This window comes from Myotis yumanensis, unplaced genomic scaffold, assembly GCF_028538775.1.
Source record: "Myotis yumanensis isolate MYYU_CA2020_CCGP unplaced genomic scaffold, mMyoYum1.0.hap1 SCAF_1, whole genome shotgun sequence".
Classification (NCBI taxonomy): Eukaryota; Metazoa; Chordata; class Mammalia; order Chiroptera; family Vespertilionidae; genus Myotis; species Myotis yumanensis.
The window spans coordinates 214,685,396-214,699,145 of record NW_027223752.1 but is presented as its reverse complement, the minus strand read 5'-3'; the positions used below and the strand labels follow the sequence as shown (position 1 = coordinate 214,699,145).

Below are 13,750 nucleotides of genomic sequence, written 5' to 3'. Positions count from 1 at the left end.
GAGCTAGTCACTTCATTTGCAGGACATTATTTTTCTCATCTGTCAAATGAAGAGGTTGTGAATATATTTGGACTTACGCTGGTGTAATGAGAAGGGACACGAGATGGATCGATAGAAAGATTCCTGGGTGCTGTGTGAGAGATGGTGTGCGCGGGGGCCAGCGTGGAAGCAGGGCGGCTGCTGCTACTAGTGTGGTCATGTAGAGACAGAGGGAAAGGACAAATCTTAAATATATTGTGGAGGGAGGATCATTGTTCTTCTTGATGGTTTGAATGCACCTCTGTGTTACTGGGGATGGAGATGGTGGTGCCATACATGGATATGGAGAAGACCAGAGAGGTGGAACAACAGGTTGGATCAGGGGACAGATATTATGAATTTTGTTTTGATCTTAAGTGTGACATGTTTATTAGGTAGTCAAGTGGAGAGGTTGAGTAAGAAATTGGATATTTGTTTCTGGACTTCAGGGGAAAAGGGTCAGAGCCATATAGAGAAATGTGTGCGTTATCATATGCAGGGTAATTAGAGGCAAGAGAGTTAAATTCATAAAAATGTCTGAATTATCATATATGAGATATTTAAGGGTATGGGACTATCCAGGGAAGGGGAATGTGTGGTTGGAAAGAGAACAAAGGAAAATGAAGAAAGGAGAGAAAAAACCATGTTTTACATTAGGAAATGAATGGAGTACAAGTACCCAAGGCAGCAGAGAAAAGAGTATTTATTCAATGAGGCAGAGAAAAAGCCAGGAGTGTTTGGTGGTGAGGAGGCCTGGGAGAGACAAGTGATTGGAAAGGGGGGAGTGGTTTACTATCCTGCTGCTGAGACCTTGATTCAGGTCAAAGGAGAATATGTCTTTTAGGCAATATTGGAACTTAAGAGGAGAACCAGTAAAGCATGGCATCATTAAACCATTGCGGAAGGACCTGCTGAGAATATTGGAAAGGGAGAAATCAAGGATGAAATTTATGACAATTCTAGCATTATTGCCAATGTTGACAGTGAAATTTACTGAGCTCTGAATATGGGTCAAGTACTATGGGAAGGGTTTGACATATACTAGTTCATTTACTCTTTATGCAAAACTTTGGAATAGATACAATTACTATTTTGTAAGTAGGGAAGCTAAGGGTTGGTAGACGTTCATCAATCTGCTTATGATTTAGCTTATGTTGGTGTATCTCAGAGTCAAAATCATGGTTCTCAGCTCTTAACCCTTTAAGAATTTTCAGTGAATTAAAAGAGGCCAGCTCGTGGCTAAAGCTATGAAGTGGCTAAGCTATGAAGATAAGGGGAATGGGTTCAGGGTACTCACAGAGGGAGCTTGGACTATCAAAGGAAAGAGAAACTGGGATGGTGGTTAAAGAGGTTGGGATTGAATTAGGTTTTTTAGGAAAAGAGGGAACTTGTTGTGCTACCAGCAGAGAGATGAAGGATATTATGAACCAAGGGGTAAGGTTGAGATAAAGGCAGCACCTGGGGATGAGAAAGAACAGGATCCAGAGCTTTGATAGAGGAAAGAGGAAGTATATTTTTTTCTTTTGAGCTGGCAGGAAAAGATGAAAAGGTAGATGCAGGTATGGTATATAGAGCAATGTGAGCAGGGGTGATGGTCCAGTGGAAAGTTGGGCCAGATGGTCTCAATCTCAGTGTGATCCCAACAGTGAGGTCATTGGGCTATAATATGGGGGTGGGAAAGTCTGAGTGGAATTACTTGTGAGCACCAAGCAAAAGTCATTCTTTTTATTTTTATTTTTGGTGTATTTATTTATTTATTTATTTTAAATTTTGTTTTATTGCTTAAAGTATTACTAAGAGTATTACATATGTCTCCTTCCCCCCCTCCCCTTGACATTCCCCCAGCCTCCCTATCCCCCAGTGTCTTGTGTCCATTGGTTATGCTTATATGCATGCATACAAGTCCTTCGGTTGATCTCTTATTCCCGCCTCCCACCCCCCAACCCTTCCCAGCCTTCCCACTGTAGTTTGACAGTCTGCCTCTGTATCCATTTTTGTTCATCAGTTTATAATGGTCTTTATTATCCATAAATGAGTGAGATCATGTGAAGTCATTCTCTTTAGGAATGGGGAGTTGGTGGGAAATGGGGAGAATGATGGGAAGAATCCCTTCCTTACCCCCATCTCCTGTGGCACCTCTTTTGTTTCAGGATCAAGTATAAGCCATAGTTCTGACACACAGGTTCCTTACCACCTGGGCCATGCCTACTTTGGCACCTCATTTCTTACCACCCCCTCCTCCCTCCCTGCCTGCCCGCTGTGCTCAGCCCTTACAACTTTCCCTCTTTGTTCAAAGAAACCTTTGTACAGGCCTTTCTGTCTGCCTGGAGTGCCCTACTTTATCTCCTTCCTTTGGGGAATCCCTTCTTATCCTTCAGAACCAACTCAAATGTCAGCCCCTCAAAGGCTTTCCTTGACTGACTTGGGCAGAGAGTGTTCATTCCTTTGCTCAGATGCTGCACAGAATCATGCTCAGGAGCATGAACTCTGCAGTCACACTACCTGGGCTCAAGTCCAGGCTCTGCTATTTACTTGCTTTGTGTCCTCGCACAAGTTACTTACCCCCTTTGTGTCTAGGTTTCCTTGACTTTAAACAGGAGATGATAATAATCGGACCCACCTCATTGAGTTGTTATGAGGATTGAATAAATTACTATGTGACAAGCATTTAGAACAGTGAGGGCATATGGTAGTTGGTATATGAATGTGAACTATTTATCAATCAACTATTGCTTCAGTCATGCAACTTGCATGTATTGCTTCCTCCATGTTCCTGTGGATCTCTTTCCATGTTTCTCTATCAACACCTACTACATTGTAATGTTTTATCTTTCCCTCTGGATTGTGGATTCTTACTGGGTAGGCTCCAGATCTTCTTGTTATTTTAGTCTTACACCTATTACACCGCCTGGCATGAAATAGGTATTCAGTAGATGACCGATTGGTTGATTGCTAATTCTTGCTCAGATGTTTACAAAGAGTTTCAATAGAATCTTGACTTGACTTTTCTAGCAACCCCAGGAAGGAGACAGAAATAGCAGTTAATTTATTCTCAATAAATGTGAAAAATAAGAGCAATTCTATTCTGCTTTATTTTACAATTCAGGTATAAAATATGCAGAAATTTTCTTCTTGTTAAATAAGTCAAATATGATCAGAAGATAATTGGACATAATGAGCCACAAATCTTCTCCAGACACTTAAAGAGAGGTGATGTCCATTTAGTGTTTATAGGCGGAAATCACAACCTTCTGTACCTGTTTTGTACAACAATTGAGAGAAAATATCCATGCCTTTCAAAAGTTGAGTAAAAAAACTACTAATTTTTTTTAATTGCTCAAATCCAGAAACCAGTATTTTGTCAGCCAATAGAATCTCATCTTAAGATCATTATAATAAGCTTTCAAAAATTTAGTTAAAATCTCCATTCCTTCAGTTTATTAATAGTCTGTATTATATCCACCAGATTGCTTAACAAAACAACACTGAAGCTTAATGAAAACATTTCTGAAATACAATTTGTTTAAATGGTAATGATCAGGCTGAGAGAGTGATTCTTGGCAGTCTTTGCCTGTTCATGGCAATTAAATAATAACAATGGTAACGCAGTAATTAGTGAAGTATAGCACCATGCTACATAATGTGTTACATGATAAACACATCATAAAAATGTTTCCATAAGTTGTGTGGTTTTCTTTACTAGACTTTTTTTTATACTCCTTCATATTTCAGTTATTTGAGTTGTTTAGAGCCGTGCCATTAATATGGACAAACTCAGAAACATAATTACTGTTTAGTTCTCTGGGAAAGAAACCAAAATATAGATGAGCTTCTTCAGTAATTACTTGAATAAAATAGTGTGATAACACATCATGATGTCCTCTTGCTTCTGCTTTGGGTTTAATTGCTAAGGTACATGAAATCTTTTCTCTTCCTTTAAAACCATCAAAGTTTTGATAAACATCCATTCATTGAATGTTTTTATCTGACACTTACATGTCCCTCCAACAAATATTTTGGTTAGTAATATTTTGGTGACATAATTGCCAACATAAGTACTTCTGAGGATCCCCTTGAATGGGGAGATTCATTATGCCCCCCTTAAAATCATGGGGTTATCTCATAGTTTTGCCCATGTGCTACAGTTAGTTTTTTGGTGTTTTGTTGTTGCTGTTGTTTGTTTTTTGCTTGTTTTTTGTTATTGTTGTTGATTTTGTTTTTTTTTAATCCTCACCTGAGGATATTTTTTCCCCACTGATTCTTAGAGAGAGTTATTGGAAGGGAGGGAGGGCAGGACAGAGAGATAGATAGAGATAGATATAGAGATAGAGATGGAGATAGAGATAGAGGGAGAGAGAGAGACAGAGAGAGAGAGAGAGAGAGAGAGGTGAGAAACACAGAGAGACACATTGATTGGTTGCCACCCGCACATACCCCAACCAGGATGGAATCTACAACTCAGGTACATGCCCTTGACTGGGAATCAAACCTGTGACCCTTCAGTTTGTGGGCCGATGCTCTAACCACTGAGAAACTCAGGCCATGGCTGCTCATTTGTTTTTATGTTGAATGCCTTCAGGGAACTGTAGGAGCTTTGCCTTTTGCTGTGCGTGAGATGGGAAGGCATTGGGAGTTTTGAGTACAGTAGTGGCAAGATCTAACTTTACAGGGTTACCCTAGCTACGATGTTGAGAATAGATAGAAGGGAGGTGAAGGTGAAAGCAGTGAGGCTATTAAGAGAGTCTTAGCTAGGTATAAGATGATGCAGTAAGGTGGTAGAGTGAAGGCAGTGAGAAGTGATTGGGTTCTGGCTAAATTCTGAAGGGAGAATCAGCAGGATTGGTTGGTGGGTATGCTTGGGTGTGAAAGATCAGGATCAAGCAAGACTAAGCTGAACAATTGCAAAAATGGAGTTGCAAGGATTAATTGATCAAATGGGTGAGGATCAGCAAGGTGTGGAGAGAAGAATTTGGGGGGATGACCAAGTGCTCCTGACATTTCATTCTGCTCTTCCCTGCTAGCCTCTGAATGCTCCTGAACTCAGGCTCTCTCTCCATCCACCCCATGACCCAGGAACCCATCTCTGGCTCTTTTATTGCTCTACTAATCTTTCCATCCTGCTCTGTGTCTTTGGGGAGTGATCCCAATGTGATGGCTTGGCTGGTATCTTGTCTGAAAGGTTCCTGAGAGTCCTCAGTCAGTCAGGATCCAGATGGGACGGTTAGTGAAGAGTTTTGGGCAGTCACTTTTCTCTTCCCGTGCTCATGCACTTGGGAGATGGTAGTTGATTCTTGGCAGCTATTTTTTTCATAGCAGTGGATTATAGTGTCATGAAGGGAACAGTAATTAGCAGTCTTTGGAGTTAAATATACAATGTTTGATACTGTAAACACATCATAAAGATGATGCGGAGAGGAGTTGTTGGGACAGGTCATCCAAAATCTCAATTCCAAATGGGAGGTCCTACCTTTCTGATTTGTAACTGCTGGCTTAGTTTAGTAAATTTAGTAAAAATTACTCTGTATATGAATCACATGGACGTCTTTTTAAAATGCTGGTTCTGATTAAGTAGGTCTTGGAAGGAGTGGGAGAAATGAGAGTGTTTTTTAATATTAATTTTAGGTGAAGATGCTGCTGTTGGTTTAAGGACCAGACTTTTTAGTGGCAACCTTCTGGTTGAATTTCTGGAGTCTATTCAGAATAGCTGTTGACCTTCCTAACAAAGATCCAGGTAGCTCTGTACTCAATGACCTGGGCTTAGAAGAATGGATGGCATTTGATCAGTGGAGAGCAATGTGAAGGCTATGCTAGGACCTAATGGACGGACACATGAAAGGGGGGAGGGAAGGAAGCAAAGAATGGGGAACAAAGGTGGAAATAAGCACCTTCCTCCAAATGCATGGTGCCTATTTCCGTCTCCACATTGGGAGTCTAGGTCCACAGTAGTCGGCAAACCGCGGCTCGGCAAACCGCGGCTCATGAGCCACATGCGACTCTTTGGCCCCTTGGGTGTGGCTCTTCCACAAAATACCGGCTCTTCCACAAAATACTGACTTCTGCACATGGGCCACGAAGTTTCAATCGCACTGTACGTGCGTGCCCGCACGTGGTATTTTGTGGAAGAGCCACACTCAAGGGGCCAAAGAGCTGCATGTGGCTCGAGAGCCGCGGTTTGCCAACCACGGGTCTAGGAGATTGAATTTAATCAAACTACAAGTTGGAGCATTTTGATTAGCATGCTGACATTGGATTATTAAATGAACTCTACTTGAAAATTTTTAGTGACTATGCATCACGTGCAAGACAATTTTAAATAGTTTATGGGCCTTTTAGGTGGTCTGTGTCTACCAATATTTTCTTATAATCTTAATAGTTATGTTACCTTCTATTGATGGTAAAAGTTCAGAAATCTGCTTCCTTCACCAGTCTTTGAGCTTTCCGTATATGGTGGTCGTGTCTCATTTGAGTTTCTATCTTTAGGCCCCACTCATCATCATTGCTCAATAAATGGAGAAGGGCCTCTCTCTGTGTCTGGTAATGTCTTTGGTTTTGGAAGCAGGGTAATGTTGGCCAAATAGAATGAATTGTATTCTTTCCTCTTCAGTTGTATGGAAGAGTCTGTGTAGGACTGCATTATTTCTTCCTTAAGTATCCTATATAATAAAGCGGTAATATGCAAATTGACCATCACTCCAACACACAAGATGGCCACCACAAGATGGCCAGCAGGGGAGGGCAGTTGTGGGTGACCAGGCCTGCAGGGGAGGGTAGTTGGGGGGACTAGGCCAGCAAGGGAGGGCAGTTGGGGGGGACCAGGCCTGCAGGGGAAGGCAGTTGGGGGGAACCAGGCCTGCAGGGGAGGGCAGTTGGGGGCGACCAGGCCAGCAGGGGAGAGCAGTTAGCGGTGACCAGGCCTGCAGAGGAGGACAGTTAGGGGCAATCAGGCCGGCAGGGGAGCAGTTAGGCATCAATCAGGCGGGCAGGGGAGTGGTTAGGGGGTGATCAGGCTGGCAGGCAGGTGAGTGGTTGGGAGCCAGCAGTCCTGAATTGTGAGAGGGATATCTGACTGCCCATTTAGGCCCAATCCCACCAGGACATCTCCCCCCTTCTCCACCCCCCCCCCCCCCCCCCCCCGCATGAATTTTGTGTACTGGGCCTCTAATTTTATATAATTTACCAGGCAAGCCTTCTGGGCCTGGCATTTTTGAGGGGTGTGGAGGGGAGGAAAGGTTATTTGTTCCTTCGCTGAATGAACTTTGATTGTTTGTACAAGGAATTTTTGGGGTTGATCTAAGTTGGTGAATTTATTGCCACAAATTTATTTATACTATTTCTTTGTTATCCTTTTCATGTCTGTAGAATATGAAATGATGTCATCTCTGTCTTTCCTGATGGATAATTTGTGTTTTTCTGTTTTTGGCTGAAAACCAGAGATTATTAGTTTTATTAGCTGAAGATTTATCAGCCTGACTGAAGGTTTATCATTTTATTGCTTTCAAAGAAACAGCTTTTTATATTATTGATTTTTCTCTATTGCCTTTTGGTTTTCTATTTGATTTATTTCAACTCTGGTATAAAGCATTTTTTCATGTTTCTCTCTGCCTAATTTGGGTTTCATTTGCTTACGTGGAAGCAGAATTCATTGATTTGAAATGTTCTTTTCTGATTTAGATGTCTTGTGTTATATATTTTCCCCAAATACTACCTTAGCATCTTTTCATAGATTTTTATATTGCCATATTCCTTCACTACAGAATACATTCTAATTTCTTTTGGTTCCTTCTTTAATCAATGGGTTGTTTAGAATTGTATTCCTTAGTTTAAAATTAGTTGTGGATTATTACAGAAATATTTCTGTTGTCAATTTCTGCTTTAATTTCTTTGTGGTCAGTCAGATAACATACTTTTTTATGAATTGAATTCTTATAAGTTTATGGAGATTTGTTTATTAACCCCAAAATTGATCTATTTCAATAAATTTTCATTGTGAACCTAAGAAGAGAAATGTGTATTCTGCTTTGTGAATTGTAGTATACTAGAAATGTCAATTAACTTCATTTGGTTAATAGTGTTGTTCAACTCTTCTTTATCCTTATTGATTTTCTGTCTGCTTGTTCTATCAGTTTTCAAAAAGAGATATTGCATCTCTGACTCTAGTTGTGAAGTTGTCTATTTCTCCTTGCAGGTTCATCTATTTTGGCTTATGTATTTTGAAGCTTTTTAAAAAAATTAGGTATAAAATGTTTAGGATTATTGTGTCTTCCTGATGAGCTAAACCCCTTGTAATTGTGAAATGAATATCTCTGTCCTTGAATTATTCTTTGTTCTAAAAGTTCCTTTGTCTGACATTACTGTAACTTCTCCAGCTTTCTTTTGATTAGTGTTAGCATGGTATATCTTATTCTATTCTCCTATCTAACCTATTTCTATTTTATATTTAAAGCTCATTTCTTATAAGCATCATATAGTTGAATCTTGCTTTTTTATCCAATCTGACAATTTCTGTCATTTAATTGGGGATGTTTGGGCCATTTATGTTTAATGCACTTATTGATATAGATAGGTTTAAGTCTACAATATTACCGTTTGCTTTATATTTATTGCATGTTCTGTATTTCTGTTTTTGCCTTTTTTATTGTTAGAGTATTTTTATGATTTCTTTTTATCTCTTTTCTTGGCTTATTGACTATAACTTTTGATTTTGCTATTTTAGAGGTTGCTTTAGAGTTTATAGTATGCATATTTACATGGCATGTTGTAGATGATAAAGAAATATTGAATGAACAAAGGAATGCCCCAGTGCCTAGGCCAAAGGGCAGCTGAGAGCCAAAGGCATCAAGATTGGCCCTCAGTCCTGTGCTGTCACCGTTCATTCTTTCCCCACCTTTATTTTCCTTTTTTACACTATGTCATTATGGATATTAGCTTTAATCTTTCTGTCTTAATGTTAGTCTGTCCAGTCCAGGTTAGGGATCTGTGTCCTCCCCTCTTGCCCCTTTAACATTTTAACAAATCGATACTTCATCCTTAGGTGGCACTTTCTGCAGGCTTTTTTTGAAAGTGTATGGATTGGATCCTCAGGATGAAGGAGGCTGTGGCCTTGACTTAGCATGGCCAAAACAGAAGAGTAATGCTCTTATCAGGAAGAACAGATATTTTTAAAGGTAGTGAATAGAAAAAAAAAAAAAAAACTTCAAAGAAATGCTCTAAATTTAAGATTAGCTGATCTAAGCAAAACTACACATGGAAAGGAAATTCAGACCTATCAGATTTTCCCCATTCTTAACATGCCACCAGTTGTTTCAAGGTTCTTAAGTATATATACATTTAATCACTGTGCTTCCTGATTAAAAAAGAAAAATTTATGCCTTCTTTTTCTTTTTCTTTTTTTCTTTTCCAGCAAGTAACCGGCAGGAGCTTTGGTGACAAAGATTTTCGGACAGGGCTAGAAAACGGAATCCTTCTCTGCGAGTAAGTATAGTCTGCATCCCGTTGGTTTTTATTCAAGAAAAATTATTAATGCTATTCAGTTAGTAGGTAAAACTTCCAGCATTTTGTTTGGAATGTAATCAGTTTGAATCTGAAATAAATAAAAAAATCACTGAGCTGAGCAGTAAGCATAAGTAGGTGAGGCAGTAGGTGTTCAGTAGGGCGGTGGGCACTGTGGCAATTTCAGATGAGTTAAGGAAGGAGTATCTGGTAGCTGCTGCTCAGCTCCAACCCACTTTCACCAGGTGAGAATCTGGGCCCAGGTAACTGGATTGATGTGGACTGAATTGTGATAAAAGTAGAAGCTTTTCTCCTCTTGTCCCCCGCCCCAACCCCCCCAACAAAAGCAGTGTGTGCCAGGTGCAAACAGCGCTTCTGTTTACTCACAGCAGCTTCAAACATGTCAGATGATGTTCCTTGCTGGGCCTGCTCCCTGAACTGGTTGGAATATGTTTAATTTGCGCTTCTGGCGACATTCAAATATGAACAATGACTGCAGTGTTAATGTCTATATTTTGAGCCTGGGCTTTGTCACAGGGTGCTGCTGTGATGATGGCATCAAGCACTTCCTCTGAAGTAGTTCTGGACCAAGATAAGCTAGAACCTTAATAGTCATGGTGGGTAGACACACTTCACATCCAGATTTCAAGTTTTGAATTTATTTAATAGGTTCTGTCATTTCAGTACTTGTTTTTGTTTTATTGAGGTGAGTTGTATAGACATGCAACACACAGCTCCCAAATTTACATTCTGATGAGTTTTGAAAACTGTGTACAGGCCTGTAACCTACACCTGATCACGATAGAGAAGAGAAAGTTCCCTCATGTCCTTCCTCCTCCATCCCAACCACCTACAGAAAAGCACTGTTCTGATTTCTATCATCTTAGCATCTACTTTATCTCATCTTGAGCTTTATGTAAATGGAATCACATGGAATCCACTCTTAATATTAGCAACTTCAGAATATTGTTTGGGGCCCACCCACCAGTGTAGCTGAAAGAGCATGGGTTTCGGAGCCTGAGAACTAGACACTCAGTTCCTTACTTAACCAGTTAAGTGAATTGACCTCCTCTAGTCTCTTTTCTTCCCTCTTAAATTGGTAATCAAAGCTTTACACCTATTGCCTATTCCGTATACTTTTTCGGTATGAACTTCAATAGGATCATGTGGATAAGGTGCCTTTCCAAATTACATCTGTATAAAAATGTTGATTATTGTGCATCACCTTTCAACACATTTCATGTCAGCAATTTTTATTCCTGCTCCCCACTGCCCTGCTTTCTTCAAAGAGCAATTTACATCTCCTGCTAGCTGTTTCCATGCCTGCCTTCCTATGCAGTCTTCTCATACTTACACCCCTCACCAGATCATTTCTCTTTGTTAGCAGAGCTCATCTCATAGGTGGGCCATAGTGGTTTGGCATCCCATTGGAGACAAGCCCAGACAGACACTTAACACTTCCCTTGTATTCTAGCACCGGCTTCTCCAATGATTCTGTGCTTAGCCCTCTCCCAGTGTTAATGGATTAGCCAGAATCAGATCTAATTTATCCCATAGTGCTCTCTTAATCTGTTGAAGTGGGTCTTTGTGACCAGTTTTTTTTTTTACTTAACATTTGTTCCAAAGGTTCTTATAGGCATCCACCTCTCCACTCCCTCCCCATGAGTATATCTGTCAGGGGCTAATATCACCTTCCTGACTTTGGATTGAGGAGGCTCATCTGAAGGCAAGGATCTGGATCTAAAGACATTGGTACACAGAGCCCAGCCAGTGTGGCTCAGTGGTTGAGTGTCAACCCATGAACCAGGTCACGGATTGATTCCTGGTCTGGGCACATGCCTGATCCCCAGTAGGGGGCGTGCAGGAGGCAGCCAATTGATGATTCTCTCTCATCATTGATGTTTCTATCTCTCCCCCTCTCTGAAATCAATAAAAAAATCTATAATAATAAAAGCATAATATGCTAATTAGACCAGATATCCTCCCGGACATCCTCCCGGATGACCTTCCGGACGATGCCGCAGCAGAAGAGGCAGCTGCGGTGGCAGTGGGGGCGAGCCCCTTGCACGAATTTCGTGCATTGGGCCTCTAGTATATATGTATTTAAATGAAGACATTGGCACACACAGGATTCGTTTCTTACCTATCTGAAGACGTTGAGTTAGGGGATGGATTCACCAACGTGTGCAATGCCACTACCCATTGGCCTTTTGCAAACACATTCATGACTGCTATGGCTGTATAGGGGTGGAGAGGTAGGGTTTAAGTTCAGGCCATGGTTAGGAAATAGTATGGTCAGACAACACGGAGGCACAGATTATAGCAGGGGCCTCTTTAAATAAATAAAGGGCTTGGACTGCTGACAGCCTGGGGCTGAAACTGAGGGAACTGGCCAATGCAGGATGTGGACAAATGTTACTGTCTGCGTAGGCAGGATGGAACCCAAGATAAGTGAGTTATTGTCCAAGTTCTCTAAACATGAGGAGTTGAAGGAGTCTGAGGACCAGGGCCATGTTCGGCGGGCAGCCCTGGCACAGATTTTGCTAAGGTGGAATGAACTGAATTTGTAGCCTCAGGCAAGGAAGGCCAGTAGCATGATCCCAGCCAGAGTCTTAGAGGGAAAGCTGGGTCAGCAGCCAGTGAAACCAGATGAAAACAAATTTGTAAGTGCAGGGCCCACAGAGCAATGAGAAACAAAACATGACCCAGCAGCTGCAGGCACTGAAGGTTGGGGACGATGGAGGAAGATTTCCCCTCTCCTTTTTGGCCAGGGGTGGGAGCATGGCTGTGTTTGGGTGCTACAGACTGACATGAGTAGGTGCGTTTTCTGGGACTTGTCTCCAGAGACCAATGTGGCCAGGAGAGGGACTTGCACTGTCCAGGTGTGGGCTCGATGGATGGCAGAGGCCAAAAGGCAGGGAACTCAGCTTGGAGGCTCTCAGGAAAGTGAGGGTCCCCAGACAATGAGTCCAGGCAGGTTGTAGTCACCTGTCTTTGCAGAGTAGAGTACACCTGAAACCTATGTAATTTGTTAACCAATTCAACCGCATAAACTCAATAATAATAAAAAAGTGTGTTTAAGGCTGTACTACTCCCTAGGACCAAAGAGTTTCATGGATGCTGGAGATTAAGGAGGTCTAACTCATAACCACCACTCGTATAGCAACATTTAAAAATACAGGACCCCAGCCAAAAACTATGTGAATGGCATCAGTGAATTCTTCCTTTTGTTTAACAAACTTTTAGCTCTTTGCCTAAGTTGGATTGGCTCTAAATGTTGGTCGCAACCGTGGAGGGACACCATGCGCTTTGTTCACTAACATTTTCCTGAGTTTTTTAATTGCCTGGAGAAAATTCAGAGTTCTCGTTGAACTAAAGGGCATCGTCTGGGGCTGGGACCTGGTTTTCTTCTCAGCAACCTGGTTCTAAACTTACCTGTGGCCTATGAGGACTATGCTTCATACCCATTTCACAGAGGGAAGTAGCTGAGGCACAGAGAATTACATAACTTGGCTAAGGTTATACAGATCAGAAAGACTTGAATGCAGAAGTCTGATTTCCTAGCTTTGCTGTTCCCCCACTGTCCTGTATCCAGAGTTGGGATTTTAATGAGAGAGAAACTAAAGGTTGGGGAAGTGGAATTGGTGCCAGGAAACCTAGAGTGTGGGGAGAAGGGCAGCACAGAAGATAAGCATCGGGTCTCACTGGTGGCGGTCTTGGAAAAGTGTAAGCATCGAGGGCCGGGCTGTACTTCTTCAGATAAGAAGGCAAGTCCAGTAAGAGTGAGGTCGTGAGAACAGAGGTGGCTGTGGTCAGTGGAGGACGTAGATTTCAGTTTTCTTAAGTGGAACCATTAAAGCTAGATGGAGACAAATGAGAGTGGTGAGAGCAGCCAGTGATCCAGGGTGCCAACCAAGAGCCAGACACTGCTGAACTAAAAACTACAGTAACAGGAAAAAGAAAAGACTGGCACCTGCAGGCAGCAGAGAAGATGGAAATAGCCTTCAAATCACCCGGGGAGCTCTCGTACTTCGCCTGTAAAGTGCAATGCACGTGGCTTTGCAGATGCACCCCGTGTATACAGTAATACTTATGCTTAAATGTATAACTTACAGTAACAACAAGTAGATGCCAAATAGAATGGCAGTGGATGTGTTTTTGCTATAACCATCTCTCTCTGCCTCTGTTGCTTTTGCCAAGTGTGTGCAGTCGAAGCTTGGGAGGTTAATTGTCAAATGATGTG

At 41.6% G+C, this 13,750-nt stretch overlaps 1 protein-coding gene across 9 annotated transcripts in view; it reads left to right on the top strand.

Moving 5' to 3' along the window:
- Positions 1 to 13,750, top strand: part of LIMCH1 (LIM and calponin homology domains 1) — a 311,990-nt gene that overhangs the window by 113,313 nt on the left and 184,927 nt on the right. For all 9 annotated transcript variants that reach the window (XM_070397570.1, XM_070397534.1, XM_070397544.1 and 6 more), the window contains exon 2: positions 9,419 to 9,489. In XM_070397570.1, the coding sequence (XP_070253671.1) occupies positions 9,419 to 9,489 (71 nt within the window). The remainder of the gene's footprint in view (positions 1 to 9,418; positions 9,490 to 13,750) is intronic.